This window comes from Mobula birostris, chromosome 7 (assembly GCF_030028105.1).
Source record: "Mobula birostris isolate sMobBir1 chromosome 7, sMobBir1.hap1, whole genome shotgun sequence".
NCBI lineage: Eukaryota > Metazoa > Chordata > Chondrichthyes > Myliobatiformes > Myliobatidae > Mobula > Mobula birostris.
In genome coordinates this window covers 100,111,013-100,132,740 of record NC_092376.1, presented here as the reverse complement: position 1 = coordinate 100,132,740, position 21,728 = coordinate 100,111,013, and the positions used below count along the sequence as shown (strand labels likewise).

Below are 21,728 nucleotides of genomic sequence, written 5' to 3'. Positions count from 1 at the left end.
GGCAGTGGAGGACCTGAGCTATGGGGAAAGATTGAATAGGTTAGAACTTAATTCGCTAGAACATAAAAGATTGAGGGGAGATTTGATAGAAATATACAAAATTGGCTTTTGATAGAGTAAATGCACGCAGGCTTTTTCCACTGAGGTTGGGTGAGACTACAGCTAGAGGTCACGGGTTCATTCAGGGAGTGGTGAGAGTGTGGAATGAACTGCCAGCACAGGTGGTGGATGCAGGTTTGATTTCAACGTTTAACAGAAATTTGGAAAGGTATAGGGATGGGAGGGGTTAGGAGGACTATGGTCCAGCTACTGGTCGAAGGGTCTTAGTTTAATGGTTTGGCATGAACTCCATACGCTTAAGGGCCTGTTTCTGTGTTGCAGAGCTCTATGGCTCTAACTCCAAGTGTTCTTCTAACTGGAGACAGACTGAAAAGTATTGGTGTGCCACAAATGGCCACAAGTACCACAGATGCAGTCAGCAGTTAGGAGGCAAACGGCTTGTTGATTTGTATTGGAAGAGGATGTGGGAGCTAGAGCTGGGATGCCCTTCTTCAGTTACAGGGTACCAGTGGGACAGCACATGGAATATGCATATATGCCCTTTTTCCCCTCAAGTAAAGTAAAGACATACTTGTGACAGAGGGAGGAAGCAAAAATTGATTCCTGGGATGGCTGATATGTCACATGAAAAGGGAATAAGGAGACAGGAATAGAGGAACAAGAGGTGATGAGTTTGGACAGTTGCAAATGTAATGTTTTCCTTGGTTAGAATGTCTAGAACTGGGGAGCACATTCTCAATGTAGGGTGCTGGCTATTCGGCACAGGGATGAGGAGTCATCCCAACACCAAGTGTGCTGAAACTTTGGAGGTCACTATCTAAGGCAGCTTAGCTGCTGAGTTTATTTAAGACAAATGGATAGTTTTATATCCACTTTTCCGCATAATTGTAAAAGGACTAAGAGAGTTGTAAAAGAGCGCCTGAAGGCTTTGTGTGTCAATGCAAGGAGCATTCGTAATAAGGTGGATGAATTGAAAGTGCAGATTGTTATTAATGATTACGATATAGTTGGGATCACAGAGACATGGCTCCAGGGTGACCAAGGATGGGAGCTCAACGTTCAGGGATATTCAATATTCAGGAGGGATAGACATGAAGGAAGGGGAGGTGGGGTGGCGTTGCTGGTTAAAGAAGAGATTAATGCAAGAGAAAGGAAGGACATAAGCCGGGAAGATGTGGAATCGATATGGGTAGAGCTGCGTAACACTAAAGGGCAGAAGACGCTGGTGGGAGTTGTGTACAGGCCACCTAACAGTAGTAGTGAGGTCGGAGATGGTATTAAACAGGAAATTAGAAATGTGTGCAATAAAGGAACAGCAGTTATAATGGGTGACTTCAATCTACATATAGATTGGGTGAACCAAATTGGTAAAGGTGCTGAGGAAGAGGATTTCTTGGAATGTATGCGGGATGGTTTTTTGAACCAACATGTCGAGGAACCAACTAGAGAGCAGGCTATTCTGGACTGGGTTTTGAGCAATGAGGAAGGGTTAATTAGCAATCTTGTCGTGAGAGGCCTCTTGGGTAAGAGTGACCATAATATGGTGGAATTCTTCATTAAGATGGAGAGTGACATAGTTAATTCAGAAACAAAGGTTCTGAACTTAAAGAGGGGTAACTTTGAAGGTATGAGACGTGAATTAGCTAAGATAGACTGGCAAATGACACTTAAAAGATTGACGGTGGATATGCAATGGCAAACATTTAAAGGTTGCATGGATGAACTACAACAATTGTTCATCCCAGTTTGGCAAAAGAATAAATCAAGGAAGGTAGTGCACCCGTGGCTGACAAGAGAAATTAGGGATAGTATCAATTCCAAAGAAGAAGCATACAAATTAGCCAGAGAAAGTGGATCACCTGAGGACTGGGAGAAATTCAGAGTTCAGCAGAGGAGGACAAAGGGCTTAATTAGGAAGGGGAAAAAAGATTATGAGAGAAAACTGGCAGGAAACATAAAAACGGACTGTAAAAGCTTTTATAGATATGTGAAAAGGAAAAGACTGGTAAAGAAAAATGTAGGTCCTCTGCAGACAGAAACAGGTGAATTGATTATGGGGAGCAAGGACATGGCAGACCAATTGAATAATTACTTTGGTTCTGTCTTCACTAAGGAGGACATAAATAATCTTCCAGAAATAGTAGGGGACAGAGGGTCCAGTGAGATGGAGGAACTGAGCAAAATACATGTTAGTAGGGAAGCGGTGTTAGGTAAATTGAAGGGATTAAAGGCAGATAAATCCCCAGGGCCAGATGGTCTGCATCCCAGGGTGCTTAAGGAAGTAGCCCAAGAAATAGTGGATGCATTAGTGATAATTTTTCAAAACTCATTAGATTCTGGACTAGTTCCTGAGGATTGGAGGGTGGCTAATGTAACTCCACTTTTTAAAAAAGGAGGGAGAGAGAAACCGGGGAATTATAGACCGGTTAGCCTAACGTTGGTGGTGGGGAAACTGCTGGAGTCAGTTATCAAGGATGTGATAACAGCACATTTGGAAAGCGGTGAAATGATCGGTCAAAGTCAGCATGGATTTGTGAAAGGAAAATCATGTCTGACGAATCTCATAGAATTTTTTGAGGATGTAACTAGTAGAGTGGATAGGGGAGAGCCAGTGGATGTGGTATATTTGGATTTTCAGAAGGCTTTTGACAAGGTCCCACACAGGAGATTAGTGTGCAAACTTAAAGCACACGGTATTGCGGGTAAGGTATTGGTGTGGGTGGAGAGTTGGTTAGCAGACAGGAAGCAAAGAGTGGGAATAAACGGGACCTTTTCAGAATGGCATGCGGTGACTAGTGGGGTACCGCAAGGCTCCGTGCTGGGACCTCAGTTGTTTACAATATATATTAATGACTTGGATGAGGGAATTAAATGCAGCATCTCCAAGTTTGCGGATGACAAGAAGCTGGGTGGCAGTGTTAGCTGTGAGGAGGATGCTAAGAGGATGCAGGGTGACTTGGATAGGTTGGGTGAGTGGGCAAATTCATGGCAGATGCAATTTAATGTGGATAAATGTGAAGTTATCCACTTTGGTGGCAAAAATAGGAAAACAGATTATTATCTGAATGGTGGCCGATTAGGAAAAGGGGAGGTGCAACGAGACCTGGGTGTCATTATACACCAGTCATTGAAAGTGGGCATGCAGGTACAGCAGGCGGTGAAAAAGGCAAATGGTATGCTGGCATTTATAGCGAGAGGATTCGAGTACAGGAGCAGGGAGGTACTACTGCAGTTGTACAAGGCCTTGGTGAGACCACACCTGGAGTATTGTGTGCAGTTTTGGTCCCCTAATCTGAGGAAAGACATCCTTGCCATAGAGGGAGTACAAAGAAGGTTCACCAGATTGATTCCTGGGATGGCAGGACTTTCATATGAAGAAAGATTGGATGAACTGGGCTTGTACTCGTTGGAATTTAGAAGATTGAGGGGGGATCTGATTGAAACGTATAAGATCCTAAAGGGATTGGACAGGCTAGATGCAGGAAGATTGTTCCCGATGTTGGGGAAGTCCAGAACGAGGGGCCACAGTTTGAGGATAGAGGGGAAGCCTTTTAGGACCGAGATTAGGAAAAACTTCTTCACACAGAGAGTGGTGAATCTGTGGAATTCTCTGCCACAGGAAACAGTTGAGGCCAGTTCATTGGCTATATTTAAGAGGGAGTTAGATATGGCCCTTGTGGCTATGGGGGTCAGGGGGTATGGAGGGAAGGCTGGGGCGGGGTTCTGAGTTGGATGATCAGCCATGATCATAATAAATGGCGGTGCAGGCTCGAAGGGCCGAATGGCCTACTCCTGCACCTATTTTCTACGTATATACATGAAGGAAATAGGATTAGTAGAAAAAATTATGTCAATTTTAAGGTCAAAAATGATTTTATTAAATGGTGGGGAAAGCGCAAGAGTCAAATGTTGTATTCCTGATTTCTGATTTTTATGTTCCAAGACTGAATCTGACCACTCAGTCTCAATGTCAACTTTAATATGAAGATAAAGTTGTGACCACATAGCTGCTCCATAACATGATAGACAATGTTCCCTCTGTAGCTTCACCGAATTCAGTTTCTCCTATTTGGCTACTGAAACATTCATCATGACTCATCTCTGGTAGGTCTGATGGCAGTGTGTTTGCAGACAGGTCACACCTAGACAAATTTCACCTTCAGGATATTAAGTCACATTGAATTAGGCAGAAGATGGGCCAAGGAATCATTTACTGATTACCACCTACTGCAGGGGTCCCCAACTCTTTTTGCACTGCGGACCGGTTTATTATTGACAATATTCTTGCGGACCGGCCAACCCGGGGGGGTGGGGGCGTGGGTAGGGTTGCCAACGGGCAAGAGTAGCAGTCAAATACGTTGAGTTTACCCCGAGAAAGACTATAATGACCATGAAGCCTTGCGCGGGCACCAGTGCGCATGCGATTTTTTTCCTCTACAAATCATTTTTGGCGATACTGTACAGGGAAGGGGGGGTGTTAATCACGACCAGAATATAGGTGATAAGTAGCTGATACACTCAATTTCGTTTCTAAAAGGGTTTATCTAACGAATTTAGTATTAAACACACAGCGCATATTTTCCTCGCATGAATATAGTGATAAGTCAATTATCAGGGGAGGACAGGGGAGCTTGAAGTAAGTGTTGAACGAACTTCCAGTTGAAGTGGTAGAGGCAGGTTCGATATTATCATTTAAAGAAAAACTGGATAGGTATATGGACAGGAAAGGAATGGAGGGTTATGGGCTGAGTGCAAGTCGGTGGGACTAGGTGAGAGTAGCGTTCGGCACGGACTAGAAGGGCAGAGATGGCCTGTTTCTGTGCTGTAATTGTTATATGGTTATGTAAGTCACTTATAAGTCAATAGCACCATAACATTTTAAGTAACGTTTGGATATTAAACACACAGCACATATTTTCTCCGTATGAACATATAGAATCATTGCAACACACCAATATCGCTGAATCACTGGGAGCCCTGGGCTTGTTTTCCTGCAACAAGATGGTCCCATCGAGGGGTAATGGGAGACAGCGATACTCTAAGGGGGTTCCCTATGTCCAGTCTATTCCGCAGTTTAGTTTTCGTTGCATTCATTGCAGAGATATGTTGGAAGTGGAAGCAATGTTTTCAGTGTTTTCGTGGCCATCTCAGAATATTTAGCCTTGACTTTGATCCAGAATGCTGGCAGAGACGTTACGTCAAACATACTTTCCAGCCCGCCTTCAGTTGCAAGAGCGAGGAGTTGATCTTCCCGCGCTGACATGGATGACGCATGGGTAATGACCTCACATGCATTCAAGCTCAACAGTGGCCGTGACAGGGACTGAGGAAAGATGCAGCTGACTCATATCGTCAAATCATACCGTTTCCTCACGGCCCGGTAGCACATGCTTTGCAGCCTGGTGGTTGGGGACCGCTGACCTACTGTACCAATCACCATTCTTCAGTAAATCAATGCTCCTTGAAATCAAGCATGCTTGGAAGAAATACTGGGAGAAGAAAGATACAGAAGATACTGCAAGACGACAGTATTGTGGTTTGAAGGTATCAGCACAAGTCTGGCCCTGAGGCAGGTGGTGAGGGTACCAATAAGGGAGAGTACTGCTGGACTTTACACTGACCTGTAAGTCATAGATAAAAATTTGACTGTGATAGTATTAATGAGCTTGATCGTGGCAGCTTTCTAGTGAAGATGCAGTCACATAGAGAATATCCTTCAGTAGACTTTGCAACACTACGCAGTGTTAATTTCTAAGGGTTCAGAATAGAGCTAAAACCTGAAAAATCTGTCTTCTCAGAAACACTATGAACTTTCAGCAGACATGATGGAATTGAATATCATCATGATCAGCGACTTCATTCAGTGAAGCCTGGGTAACAAACCTCATTCAATAGGGAAGATACGGGAGTATGCACTAACACGAGGTGTAACTAAATACAAGTTACCAAGTTGGTAAAGCTACAGCACAGAACTGTATTTGTGCTCAAGTGAAAGCAATGGTATTGATATTGATTTATTGTCACACATAAAGGTACAGTGAAAAATTGTTCATGTGACATCCATGCATTTCATTCCATACATGAGTACACTGAGGTAGTAAGAAGAAAATCAAATGCAGACTATAGTGTTACAGCTACTGACAAAGTGGGTGCAGGTAGACAAATAAATTACCATCACCGTGACAGGGTAGATTAGGAGATCAAAAATTTATCTTTACTGCATGGGAGGTTCGCTCAGGAGTACAGGTGAAATAGAAACAGTCCTTGTGCCTGGTAATATGTGCTTTCACACTGTAGTACGGACTTCAAAGGATCACGAGAGATCTGCAGTCTCACTGCATGTACAAAGAGCTGGGTTCCAGTCACCTCCCTCTCCCTAGTGATACCAGTGCCAAGTCAGCCTTTCCGACCCTTCAAGCCATGCCCCCAAGACCCTGACTAACCCTAACGTAATCATGGGACAATTTACAATCACCAATTAACCCAATCTTTGGACTGTTGGAGGAAATCAGAGCACCCAGGGAAAACCAGTGCATTCCATGGGGAGGATATAGAGACTCCTTACAAAACAGTGCTAGAATTGAACTCCAGACTCTGAAACACCCCAGGTTGGAATAACATCGCAATGATCACTATCCCCCTTCAGCTTATTGTCACCGACCAAAGTTATGGAAGATAAAAGTAAAACTCAACACTGTAAAGTGGCATACAGACGCCACTAACTTCATTAGTGTTCAGGTTAGTTTGTGCCTGGGCTACACTGCCTCAAAACATTGGTCTGAGTGTAAAGGAAGTAATTGGATTCTAGAAGGTATCCTGGTAGCATTTGGCATTAGACAAGACTAAAGTTGAAGTTAGCAAGCATCAAGCATAGTAACCCATCTTTGTCCCTTCTGTCAGAAGAAATGGTTCTGCTGGGCTAAGGAGCAAACCACATGTGAAGATCAGGAGCTGGACTTGGTTGTCAGAGGCTATTTGAGACATGCTAAGTGGGAGCATTTAATAGGTAGTGGGAACTTGACGCCACTACTAACCCTCGCTATACGTGGTCCAAATAACAATGAAACAAAAGGCATCAGATCCTGATGGCATACCAACTACATTACCAACTGAGGGGAGTACAAATGAAGTTTCTGTTCATGATCCTTAAAATATGCCGGCCTACACAGTCATAACATCAATATACAGATCTGTTATGATTAGCCTACACTTATCCTCTCTCTCTCAGGCACCAAAAACATTGTGTCTCCTGGACTATCTCAGTCTCCAGTCTATTTCAGACATTTCCTTTGCTTCCCCCCACCCCCTCCTCTCTGCAACTTAAAACACCTTTCCTGTTCTGATGAAGGATGCTGAGTATCCCCAGAATTTTCTATTTCAGTTCCAGTCTCCTCATAGCCGGCACACATGGGAGAGGTTAGTGGCAGTGAGGGATTTGAGACAGTAAATGCTGACAACTCAGTAATCAGAATTGATGAAGGGTGACAGACTCCAAACATTGATATAAGACACTGCCTGATTTGCTGAGTCTTCAACAATTCCTATTATTTATTTATTGATTTTAAAAAGTGCAGAATAGACCCTTTCAGCCATGCAGCCCAGCAGTCCCCTGATATAACCTAGCCTTATCACGGGACAATTTACAACATCCAATTAACCTATCAACCGGTATGTCTTTGGACTGTGGGAGGAAACCGGAGCACCTGGAGGAAGCCCACATGGTCACAGGGAGAACATACAAACTCCTTACAGACAGCAGCGGGAATTGAATGCAGGTAAAGCATTGTGCTAACAACTACACTACTGTCCTGCCTTGTTTTATTTCAGATTACCTGCATACACAGCTTTAAAAGTTCTTCAAACATAGTTGCACAATTGATAAATTACTCTCGACTCCAGCCTTTAAAGTCAGAGGAAGGAAGGGGAATGATACTTGGGAATACTTTGCAACGTTTAATAGCATCTTGCTACAAAAAAGATCTCATTGGTTTGATGAATGTTATCTTTTAAAAATAATGATGAAACATCACTAAACTCAAATGTCCCAAGAGGATATTTTTTCTTAAAAATAGGCATATGGTGCCAGATTGTTACTCGTAATGGCTATGTTTGCTGTTTACTACACAAGTTCCCTGCAACCAGGGAGTTGTCCACAGCGTGCCTACCTTGGGGACTAGGAAGACAGCAGGTGATTGATTTCCTGTGTGATTTTAGTTCTGGATTTTTAATTGGAAATTATAAAGCATTACCAGCCTCATCAAAATTGATGACAATGAAAATAAAACTACTTCTATTTTTAAAATTCATCACTGATTATATAATGGTAATTGAGATTATGGTTCTAAGGTTCAGTGTAAAATTGGCAGTCTAGAAATTCCAGCCAGGAAGTACATCTTTATAACCGACACCACTAAATGATCAGGAACCATGACTACAATCTTATAGCGTTTATTTTTCATGTTGTGACTTCTGATTGCTTGTTTCCATCTGCCTGGTGTATACGAAGTAATTAAAGCATGTGTAGAGGTAACCTCAATCTGCATGCAGCATCTAACTGGGAACTCTCCAGTGAAACTGATGTGCAATCAAACAATGCAGGCCATGATCACAAAGCCTGGTTCTGAGTTCTACAACAAGCCCAGATTTGGTACAACTTAAAGGGGGTGGAGTCATCGAGTGCAGTAACGGGCCCTATCACACTTTGTGCTGACAAGCCCCATTTAGAATCATTTCCTTTAATTCTCCCAATATTTCTATTAATTGCCCCAGTTTCTACTGCTCAAACTTCAAAGTAAATTCATTATCAAAGTACATACAGTCGGCCCTCCGTATCCATGGGGGATTGGTTCTGGGTCCCCCACAGATACTAAAATTCGCGGATGCTCAAGTCCCTTATATAAAAGCCTAAGAGGGTGTTAAAAAAAGCAAAAATAGCGATCAGCGTTTGTTTTGCAGTGAGCCGTTATAGAGGCAGCGCACACCCTGAGCAGCGAGAGTGCCTTATCTCGATTTATTTTGTGTATCCGTTAGCAAGGTGTGTCATAAAGTATCAGGCAACATCTACGGAAAAGAGCAAACAGTCTATGTTTCAGAACCAAAACGTCAACTGTTCACTCTTTTCCATAAATGCGGCCTAGCCTGCTGAGTTCCTCCAGCATTTTAAGTGTGTTGGTCTGCAAGACAAACTTTTCACTATATCTCCCACATGTGACAATTATAAACCAAATCCAATTTCTAGCCCCTTGTCTTTGCAACCCATTTCTTCTCCTATTTTCGTATTTTCAGCAGTCTTTAGCACAGTACATTGGAACCCCACATCCTGTCATTAAGGTGGATTGCAAATAGGTGAAGATACAGCACTGATCCTTGATGCACCCTAGTGATAAAGGTTACTAAACTGGAAACGACCCATTCATTCCCAGCTCTCTTTGTGCCAATATATTTAATATGCGAAGCAAACTTAAATTCTCCATTCTTCAGTTTCATTACAGATACCTAGTAAATGTGTCGATTGGTAATGATTTTAGTTAAAAAAAACTCATAAGATGATTAAGTTTTAAATTGCCACATTGAAGAACAGAGCTGGCAAGTTCTGTTTATTGGCCAACACAATTTGTTCATGAGAAAATGATGGCGAACTTCCTTCATGAATCATTGAAGCCCTTTCTTGTGAATTTACTTCCGCAAAGTTTGAAGAGTGGATTCCGGGATCTGTACACAACAATGAAGGACTAGCCATGGATCTTCAATGACGTATTTCTTCCAGTGGGTGATGTTTCATGCACCTTAATCTTCTACGTGGGCACATGTGAGAGACAATAAGTTAGAAGGCTACAAGGAAATAAAGAAAGGAGAAATAGGACAGATGGGTCTACTTCACTGTTATTATTAGCCAAGATGATAAAATAGAGCAGGGCAGTGTGGTGTAAGTGCCAATAGTAGCTTATCTCATAGAGTCATTGAGTGCATTTTCTGGCAGGCTTCAATACAAACTGCACAATCACAACAGGCCTGCGGTGGAGGAGTGAATGTTTATTCTATAACTATAGAAGTCCGATATTAAATCCCAAATGCTTCACAATGAACTAATTACTTCTGAAGATGAACTCTACACTTTGGAGCCGACTGGTGTTAATCAAATATCGGGTTGAACAATGTGCAATTATCTTGCCTACTTCAAAGTCGTTAATTGGTTCATTAGTTTGTTGTTGTATTTCAAGATAAAATTTTTTTCAAGATGACTTTTTGCTGTGGTTTTGATGGGTGTCACACAATGTTCCTCAAGGTTGTTATAGCCGGGGGGTTGTCGTGGGGACAAATTCTCGTTCTCACTACCTATTAAATGCTCCCAAAGACGTACCTCTCAAATAGCCTCTGACAACCAAGTCCAGCTCCTAGGTTTTATATGTGGCTGAGCTAAGCCCATCAGAACCCTTTCTACTGACAGGAGAAAGGAAAAGGCAAGTTACTGGCACCTTAAAACTCGTCACTTCAGACAGGTACAACTCATCAGCTGTGATTGGCAGCTCATCTAGGAGAGGGTAAACTGACCGCAAACCTCCACTGCTTTGCAGCTATAATCACTCATGGGGAAGGCTTCGGGTGTAAATCTTGAAGAAAAATCTGGAGTGGGAATCCCTACGGCAGTCCTATGTTGAGTTCAATGCTGACTGGCAATGCCTGTGACACTGCTGGTGCCAAACAGTATCTGTCTCCGCCATTCCTTTGGATTTATCAGTTGCGTGGAGAGGGGGAGCCTGCTGCATACTTCCCTGCCTTGCGTAGATGGCTAGGGCAGAACGTCCATGGCCAACCCTGATCAATGGACAACCTACATGCGGGATTTATGGCAGAGATTTAGGTCAATCCTTCCAACTAATTTACGCACAAACACCTTTCATCCAATTCTGCTGACATCATATTAGACCATAAGACAGCAGAATTAGGCCATTTGGCCTATCAAGTCTTCTCCACCATTCAATCATGGCTGATCCTTTTCTCCCCTCCTCAGCCCCACTTTCCAGCCTCCTCCCAGTAACCTTTGATGCAGTGTCCAATCAAGAACCTATCAAGCTCTGCCAAACGATCTGGCCTCCACAGCTGCCTGTGGTAATAAACTCCACAAATTCGCTACCCTCTAGCTGAAGAAATTTCTCCACATCTGTTTGAAAAGGACACCCCTCTATCCTGAGGCTGTGTCCTCTTGTCCTAGACTCCAACCATGGGAAACATCCTTTCCACATCTTCTGTCTAGGCCTTTCAACACTCAAAGTTTCAGTGAGATCCCCCCCCCCATCCTTCTGAATTCCAGCGAGTACAGATCCAGAGCCATCAAATGTTCTTCGTATCATGATCATTTCATTCCCAGAATCATCCTTGTGAACCTCCTGTGGACCCTCTCCAATGCTGGCACATCTTTTCCTGGAGGAGGAGCACAAAACTGTTCACAATACTCAGGGTGAGGCCTCACCAGTGTCTTATAAAGCCTCAGCATCATATCCCTGCTCTTCTATTCAAGACTCTTGAAATGAATACTAACATTTTATTTGCCTTCCTCATCACTGGCTAAACCTGCAAATTAACCTTTAGAGTGTTCTGCACAAAGACTCCCAAGTCCCTTTGCATCTCAGATTTTTGGATTTTCTCCCCGTTTAGAAAACAGTCTGCATGTTTATTTCTTCTACCAAAGTGCATGACCATGCATTTTCCAACATTGTATTTTATTTGTCACTTTCTTGCCCATTCTCCTAATCTGTCCAAGTCCTTCTGCAGCCTACCTATTTCCTCAACAGTACCTGCCCCTCCACCAGTCTTCATATCATCTGCAAACCTGGCAACAAAGCCACCTATTCCATCATCTAAGTCACTTATATACAGCATAAAGAAGTGATTCCAACACCAACCCCTGTGGAACAATACTAGTCGCTGGCAGCCAACCCAAAAAAGGTTATTTATTCCCATTCGCTGCCTCCTACCTATCAGCCAATGCTCTAACTATGTTAATAACTTTACAGCAATACCATGGGCTCTTAACTTGGTAAGCAGCCTCATGTATGGCACCTTGTCAAAGGCCTTCTAAAAGTTCAAATATACAACATCCACTACATCCCCTTTATCTAATCTACTTGTAATCTTCTCAAAAGAATTCCAACAGGTTCGTCAGGCAAGATTTTCCCTCAAGGAAGCCATACTGACTTTGTCCTATCTTGTCCTGTGTCACCAAGTACTCCATAACCTCATCCTTAACCATTGACTCTAACATCTTCCCAACCACTGAGGTCAGGCTAACTGTTCTATAATTTCCTTTCTGCTGCCTTCCTCCTTTCTTAAAGAGTGGAGTGACATTTGTAATTTTCCATTTCTCTAGTCACCATGCCAGAGTCCAATGATTTTTGAAAGATCATTACTAATGGCCTCCACAATCTCTACTGCTACCTCTTTCAGAACCCTAGGGTGCAGCTCATCTGGTCTGGGTGACTTATGTACCCTTAGGTCTTTCAGCTTTGGGCACCATCTCCCTTGAAGTAGTAACTGCACTCAATTCTCTTCCTTCGTACCCTTCAACATCTGGCACACTGCTAGTGTCTTCCACAGTGAAGACTGATGCAAAATACTGATTTAATTCATCTGCCATCTGCTTGGCTCCCGTTATCTAGCAGTCCTATATTCACTGTTTTTTTTTTTTACAAACTTAAAAGCTTTTACTATCCACTTTGACATTGTTTGCTAGCTTGCTTTCATATTTCATCTTTTCCCTCCTAATGATTATTTTAGGTGGTCTCTGTAGGTTTTTAAAACCTTCCCAAACCTCTGTCTTAGCACAAACCAACACACACAAAAAATGCTGGTAAACGCAGCAGGCCAGGCAGCATCTATAGGAAGAAGTACAGTCAACGTTTCGGGCTGGGACCCTTCATTAGGACTTCGTTAGAAGAGATAGTAAGAGATTTGAAAGTGGGAGGGGGAGGGGGAGATCCAAAATGATAGGAGAAGACAGGAGGGGGAGGGATGGAGCCAAGAGCTGGACAGGTGATTGGCAAAAGGGATACCAGGTTGGAGAAGGGAGAGGATCATGGGACGGGAAGCCTGGGGAGAAAGAAAAGGTGGGGGGGAGAGAAAGAGAGCCTGGAGGGTGGAGAACAGGTAAGGAGGAGTTATAGTGAGAGGGTAAAAGGGAGAAAAAAAACAAGAGAGAAAAAAGGGGAAAAAATTAAAAAATAAAAAATATATAAAAATATATATAACTAAATAAGGGATGGGGTGCGAAGGAGAGGAGGGGTATTAACGGAAGTTAAAGAAGTCAATGTTCATGCCATCAGGTTGGAGGCTACCCAGACGGAATATAAGGTGTTGTTCCTCCAACCTGAGTGTGGCTTCATCTTTACAGTAGAGGACGCCGTGGATAGACATATTAGAATGGGTATGGGAGGTGGAATTAAAATGTGTGGCCACTGGGAGATCCTGCTTTCTCTGGCAGACAGAGTGTTAATTTTTGTTTTGATATATGCCCTCATTTGCCTTTTACATTAGCTTTGCCTTCCCTTGTCAGCCACAGTTATACTATTTTATCATTTGAGTATTTCTTTGTTTTTGGAATACATCTATTATGCACCTTCCTCATTTTTCCCAGAAACTCACATCATTGCTGTGCAGCTGTCAACCCTCTCAGTATCTCCTTCCAATTTACTTTGGCCAACTCCTCTCTCATACCTCTGTAATTTCCCTTACTCCACTGAAATACTGCTACATCAGACTTCACTTTCTCCCCATCAGATTTCAAGTTGAACTCAATCAGATTGTGATCACTGGTTCCTAAGGGTTCTTTTACCTCAAGCTCCCTAATCACCTCCTGTTCATTATATAACATCCAATCCAGTAGACCTGATCCCTGATAGGCTCGACAACAAACTGCTCTGAAAAGACATCTTGAAGGCATTCAACAAACACGCTCAAGATCCATTAACAATCTGATTTTCCCAATTGACCTGCATGTTGAAATTTCCCATGACTATCATAATATTGTCCTTTTGACACATGTCTTCTATTTCCCATTGTAATCTGTGGTGCACATCCCAGCTACTGTTGGGAGACCTGTACATAACTGCCATCAGAATCCTTTTACCCTTGCAGTTCCTTAACTCAACCCACAAGGATTCAACATCATCCAATCCTATGTCACATCGTTCTACTGGTTTGATGCCAATCTTTCCTCGCAGAGCCACACCATCCCCTCTGCCTACCTTTCGATTCTTCCAATACAACGTGTAACCTTCGACATTCAGCTCCCAGCTACAACTATCCTTCAGCCCCAATTCAGTGATGGCCACAACATCATACCTGGCAATCTGGAAAAGAGCAACAGAAACATCCACCTTATTTCTTATACTGCCTGCATTGCGATATAACACGATGAGTACTGTATCTGCTAGCCTTTTTGATTCTGCATCCCTAATGCACTGATACTCACCCTGCTGGCTGCAAATATGTCCTAGCATCTGACTGCCCCTCCTGACAGCACGCTATCTTTGCTTTGTTACTATCTGTCCTATCCCAAGTCCCTTCACTTTGGATCCTAAACCCTTGCCAAATTAGTTTAGACCCTCCCCAACAGGTCTAAGAAACTTGTCCACGAGAATATTGGTCCCCCTTGGGTTCAGGTGCAACCCGTCACTTTTCAACAGGTTAAACCTCCCCCAGAAGATATCCCAATGATCCAAGAACTTGAACCCCTACCCCCTACACCAGCTTCTCAGCCACACATTTATCTGCCAAATCATCCTGTTTCTACCCTCACTGGCAAGCAGCACAGGTAGCAATCCAGCAGTTTACTACCTGGGAGGTCCTGCTTCTCAGCTTTCTGCCCAGCTCTCCAGATTCTCTTTTCAGGACCTCTTTACTTTTCCTTCCTTTGTCATTGGTACCAATATGTACCAAGACATCTGGCTGCTCTCCCTTCCCTCCAAAATGTTGTGGATGTGATCCAAGGCATCCCTGACCCTGGCTCCTGGGAGGCAACATAACATCCGGGTGTCCCGTTCATTTCCACAGAATCTCCTGTCCGTTCCACGACTATTGAGTCCCCTATCACTACCACTCCAGTCTTCTCTGTCTTTCCATTCTGCACCGTGCATCTATGCTCATTGCCAGTAACCCTGTCTCCGTGACATTCCCCGGGGAGGTCATCCCCATAACAGTTTCAAAAGCAGTATACTTATTTTCGAGGGGAACGGCCACAGGGTGCCCTGCGCTAACTGCCTATTCACCTTTCCATTTCTCCTGACGGTCACTCAGCTATTCACCTCCTGCAATTTAGGGGTGACTACTTCCCTGTAATTCTGATCGATTATCTCCTCACTCTCCTGTACAAGCCAAAGGTCAGCTAGCTGCTGCTCATGATCACTAACACGGTCCTCAAGGAGCTGCAGCTGGATGCACTTCACACAGATGTAGTTCCTTGGGAGATTCTGGATCTCCCAGGATGCCAACATCCAGCATGAAGAACATAACAGCCATTTACTGCACCAGGTACAGTCAGAGAAAGAAGAGGAACCTTAACAAAAGTTTACCCAGAGCCAACGCCTCTTCTGAGCCAAAGCCTGACACTCCTACTCCCACTCACAACAATGGCCACCCCGACAATCCCTTCTGTACTTTTAAACAAGTGTTGCTGTCCTGCGAGAAACCTCGTCACTGGGACCTGCTCTTGCCTCCATACTATTCTAGTCCTTTCTCTTTAATGCGTTGACCTTGTATTGTTTTAAATGCACTTGTGCTATTGGACACATCGAGTGGTTGCAGAATTCCATTTTCCTCACACTCTCTGGGCAAGGGGTCTGTTACATTTATCTGATCATATTCTGATGGGATAGTTTTACTACAAAGCTGCCAACAGCCAGCAAGACATTGAGAAGCAGATATGCAAGTACATTAGTTTAGATGGGGCAGAATTCATTAGGTGCACCCAGGAGGATTTCTTAAAACAATATGTAGATAGCCCAACAAGAAGAGGAGCCACGAGCAAAAGAAAATCTTTATATGCTTGAAATCCAAGGAGACACAAAATACTGCAGGAACTCAACAGGTCAGGCAGCGTCCGTGGAAACAATTAAACAGACAACACTTCAGGCCACGACCCTTCATCAGGACTGGCAAAAAAAGATGAGAAGTCATCTTTTAAAAGAAGAAAAGATGGACTGCTCATTTTTTTTCTGGCCTCGATGAAAGGTCTCAGTCCAAAATGTCAACTGTTTATTCATATCCATAGATGCTGTCTGACTTGTTGAGCTCCCGCAGTATTTTGTGTGTTTTGCCAAGAGGAGGAGCCATACTGCAGCTGGTAATGAGCCCGGCCAGGAGACTGACCTTTCAGTGACAGAACAGTTAGGGTAGAGTGATAAGATAACAATAAAAGTGAATATTGTGGGACACTAATTAAACTGGAGCAGGGCAAATTACCAGAGTATCAGCAGGGGCTCAAGAGAGTCAAAGAGCTATTTTGGGTGATTGAGGAACATAGAGCTGTGGATATCATCTACACAGATTTTAGTGTAACCACTGAGCCAGGATTACAGGCAGGGTCTAGGCAGGCAGTCTGACGAGATAGTTTAAAGAGGAAAGTCAGATTTTACATTAAATAAAGCTCCTGAGGTATCATCAGACTGAGTAAAGTGCAAAAAGTGTCTTAGGTAAAGTTACTGCACTACACCAGTATCATAAAGCACATCAGTGCCTCAAGTTTACATAGAAATTTAAGACTAATCATACACATAGCACAAATTCAAGTTAATTAAAAGGCATTAAATAAAAGGCTGAAGCAGTGACCCACACAAATAGCTATACTGTCCTGCAATGTACAAAAGGAGCTGCATTAAGTAACACACCTCACACAGGTACACATGGTAACTAGACTAAATCAACCAAAAAAATCAGCAATGCTACCACTTACTGCCTCTTATGGACTAGTACCCGTGGGGGCACCCTTTTTAAAGCCACTTGGGGAGGAAGGTCCCACACTATTTCCCTCCTGCCAGAAACAAAAGGCACAATTCTCTGTTCCACCTGGCTACACTAGTAATACATTTGACAAAGTCCCTAATGTGAGGCTCAACCAGAAGAATAAGATGCATTAGATCCACAGTGAGTGGATTTGGACAGAACTGGCTTGCCCATAGAAGGCAAAAGTAATGGTTGATAGGATTTATTCTGGCTGAAGGTCTGTTGCTCGTGGTCTGTGGCCTTGCTGTTTGTGATATATGAAAATGTGGATGGGTGAGTTAGTACGTTTGCAGATGTTGTGTAAAACATAGAAGACTGGCAATGGATACCACAGGATTTACAGATCAGTTGTAGATCAGTTGCAGATATCGATAGAGAAATGATAGAGATTAAACCAGCCAAATGTGATGTGTTGCACAATGGAATCAAATGTAAAGAGAAAGAACACTGGTCAAGCATGGCCTTGAGCATTGATGATGAGCAGAGTGATTTTAGTGTCCAAGTTCAGCGTGTTGACATGTGGGAAAGAAGGAATACAGCATGATCGCCTTTATCAGTCGCATTGAGTTCAAGAGTCTGAAAGTTATGTTGCAGCTTTATAGAACTGGAGTTAGACTGCATCTGGAGTATTGCATTCGGTTCTGGTTTCTCCATCATAAGAAGAACGTTGAGGCTTTAGAAGGTGTATAGAAGAGGTTTATTGGAATGCTGCCTGGATTAGAGAGTAGACTGCCAGTATCTTTTTCCTGGTGTTAAAAAGTCTAATGCCAGAAGGCATATATTTAAGGTGAGTTAGGGTAAGTTCAAAGGAGGTGTGCAGAGCAAGGTTTTTATGCAGAGAGTGGTGAGTGCCCCGAATGCACTGCCTGGGCTGGTAGCAGGGACAATATGATAGGGCTTTCAAACAACACATAAATGTGAGGGAAATGGACAGATATGGACATTGTGTAGGCAGAGGTCATTAGTTGGGCATTTAGGCCAAAGGGTCTGTTTTTGTGCTGCTCTATACTTTATGTACTTATCGTTATGTTTCCACACACACATACATAAATGTTCTTAGTGTTTACCTCCAAAGACCTTCTCATAATCTTAAAATCTCTATTGCTTTGTAAATGTCAGTAATTTCAATTCATCACCATCCTTTCAGGTATTCCTTTCAAGATGAGGAGGATATGTTCATGGTGGTGGACCTCCTACTCGGTGGAGACCTTCGTTATCACCTACAACAGAATGTTCACTTTAAGGAGGAAACGGTGAAACTTTACATCTGCGAGCTGGCTCTGGCACTGGATTACCTGCAGAATAGGCACATCATTCACAGGTTTGTGTTCAGTCCATGGAAGGTGGAGTTAATTGTAAACGAACTGTTATCATTTGTACAGTGTGCTCACTTTTGCATATGATGATTATCAATTTTGGTCATTATCATCTGTACTAAACGATAGTTTTTTTTGTGTTGCTGATTGGTAGAAGTCTACAATTTGTTACATAAGTAACTGGTTACATTGTGATAATCAGATCAGTTCTTAACTTTAATTATTCTCGACCAGAGGAAAAGCATTGGTCTAAAGCATTACATTCTATATGTTACTAATTGGAATTTCTTCAATCATTATCTGTTTTAACACAATGAAGCATTTCTTCTGATATTAAACAAAAAGACAATGTATTTTTAACAAGACTGTCACCAAACCTATCTCTTCAAAAGTGTTTACTGTCGTGCAGTACCTTGGCACACTCAGGCCAGAGAAAGCCATCTGATCCTAGGCAGAACTGTTAATGATGAACATATGGGCAATGTTGTACTAAAGAGTGGGAATAAACAGGACCTTTTCAGAATGGCAGGCAGTGACTAGTGGGGTACCGCAAGGCTCCGTGCTGGGACCCCAGTTGTTTACAATATATATTAATGACTTGGATGAGGGAATTAAATGCAGCATCTCCAAGTTTGCGGATGACACAAAGCTGGGTGGCCGTGTTAGCTGTGAGGAGGATGCTAAGAGGATGCAGGGTGACTTGGATAGGTTGAGTGAGTGGGCAAATTCATGGCAGATGCAATTTAATGTGGATAAATGTGAAGTTATCCACTTTGGTGGCAAAAATAGGAAAACAGATTATTATCTGAATGGTGGCCGATTAAGAAAAAGGGAGGTGCAACGAGACCTGGGTGTCATTATACACCAGTCGTTGAAAGTGGGCATGCAGGTCCAGCAGGCGGTGAAAAAGACGAATGGTGTGCTGGCATTTATAACAAGAGGATTCGAGTACAGGAGCAGAGAGGTACTACTGCAGTTGTACAAGGTCTTGGTGAGACCACACCTGGAGTATTGTGTGCAGTTTTGGTCCCCTAATCTGAGGAAAGACATCCTTGCCATAGAGGGAGTACAAAGAAGGTTCACCAGATTGATTCCTGGGATGGCAGCACTTTCATATGAAGAAAGACTGGATGAACTAGGCTTGTACTCGTTGGAATTTAGAAGATTGAGGGGGGATCTGATTGAAACGTATAAAATCCTAAAGGGATTGGACAGGCTAGATGCAGAAAGATTGTTCCCGATGTTGGGGAAGTCCAGAACGAGGGGTCACGGTTTGAGGATAAAGGCGAAGCCTTTTAGGACTGAGATTAGGAAAAACTTCTTCACACAGAGAGTGGTGAATCTGTGGAATTCTCTGCCACAGGAAACAGTTGAGGCCAGTTCATTGGCTATATTTAAGAGGGAGTTAGATATGGCCCTTGTGGCTAGGGGGATCAGAGGGTATGGAGGGAAAGCTGGTGCAGGGTTCTGAGTTGGATGATCAGCCATGATCATAATAAATGGCGGTGCAGGCTTGAAGGGCCGAATGGCCTACTCCTGCACCTATTTTCTATGTTTTCTATGTTTAGAAGCATATATCAAAAGTAATTTCCAAGTTCAGGCTTGAATAAGGTTCCCTCTGCAAGGTGCATTCAGAAAGTAAGGAGGTATGGGATCCAAGGAAACATTGCTTGGTAGATCCAGAATTGACTTGCCCACAGAAGGCAAAGTTGTGGTTGTAGATGGTTCATATTCTGCATGAGGTCAATGATCAGTGGTGTTCCACCGGGATCTGTTCTGGGACCATTCCTCTTTGTGATTTTTATAGATGACCTGGATGAGGAAGTAGAAGGGTGGGTTAGTAAATTTTCTGATGACACAAAAGTTGGGGGTGTTGTGGATAGTCTGGAGGGTTGTCAGAGTTTACGGTGGGACATTGATAGGATGCAGAACTGGGTTGAGAAGTGGCGAATAGAGTTCAACCCAGATAAGTGTGAAGTGGTTCATTTTGGGAGGCCAAATCTGAAGTCAGAATATAATACTAATGGTAAGACACTTGGCAGTGTGGAGGTTCAGAAATATCAGGGTTTGTGTCCATAGGATACTCAACGCTGCTGACAATGTTGACAATGTTGTTAAGAAGGCGTATCTACGTGTCTACGCCCACCTGGACAAGCCAGCGAGCACTGTGAGGGCCATGTTTTTTGACTTCTCCAGTGCGTTCAACACCATCCGCCCTGCTCTGCTGGGGGAGAAGTTGACAGCAATGCAGGTGGATGCTTCTCTGGTATCATGGATCCTTGATTACCTGACTGGCAGACCACAGTACGTGTGCTTGCAACACTGTGTGTCCGACAGAGTGATCAGCAACACTGGGGCTCCACAGGGGACTGTCTTGTCTCCCTTTCTCTTCACCATTTACACTTCGGACTTCAACTACTGCACAGGGTCTTGTCATCTTCAGAAGTTTTCTGATGACTCTGTCATAGGTGGATGCATCAGCAAGGGAGATGAGGCTGAGTACAGGGCTACGGTAGGAAACTTTGTCACATGGTGTGAGCAGAATTATCTGCAGCTTAATGTGAAAAAGACTAAGGAGCTGGTGGTAGACCTGAGGAGAGCTAAGGTACCGGTGACCCCTGTTTCCATCCAGGGGGTCAGTGTGGACATGGTGGAGGATTACAGATACCTGGGGATATGAATTGACAATAAACTGGACTGGTCAAAGAACACTGAGGCTGTCAACAAGAAGGGTCAGAGCCGTCTCTATTTCCTGAGTAGACTGAGGTCCTTTAACATTTGCCAGACAATGCTGAGGATGTTCTACGAGTCTGTGGTGGCCAGTGCAATCATGTTTGCTGTTGTGTGCTGGGGCAGCAGGCTGAGGGTAGCAGACACCAACAGAATCAACAAACTTATTCGTAAGGCCAGTGATGTTGTGAGGATGGAACTGGACTCTCTGATGGTGGTGTCTGAAAAGAGGATGCTGTCCAAGTTGCATGCCATCTTGGACAATGTCTCCCATCCACTACATAACGTACTGGTTGGGCACAGGAGTACATTCAGCCAGAGACTCATTCCACCGAGATGCAACACAGAGTGTCATAGGAAGTCATTTTTGCCTGTGACCATCAAACTTTACAACTCCTCCCTTGGTGGGTCAGACACCCTGAGCCAATAGGCTGGTCCTGGACTTATTTCATAATTTCCTGGCATAATTTACATATTACTATTTAACTATTTATGGTTCTATTACTATTTATTATTTATGGTGCAACTGTAACGAAAACCAATTTCCCCCGGGATCAATAAAGTATGACTATGACCGTGACTATGTATGATACGTTGGCCTTCATGAACCATGGGACTGAGTTCAAG

At 43.3% G+C, this 21,728-nt stretch overlaps 1 protein-coding gene across 5 annotated transcripts in view; it reads left to right on the top strand.

Moving 5' to 3' along the window:
• The window catches only part of LOC140200777 (serine/threonine-protein kinase 32A-like), a 329,027-nt gene that overhangs the window by 135,201 nt on the left and 172,098 nt on the right, over positions 1-21,728 (top strand). For all 5 annotated transcript variants that reach the window (XM_072264378.1, XM_072264377.1, XM_072264379.1 and 2 more), the window contains one exon: positions 18,203-18,376. In XM_072264378.1, the coding sequence (XP_072120479.1) occupies positions 18,203-18,376 (174 nt within the window). The remainder of the gene's footprint in view (positions 1-18,202; positions 18,377-21,728) is intronic.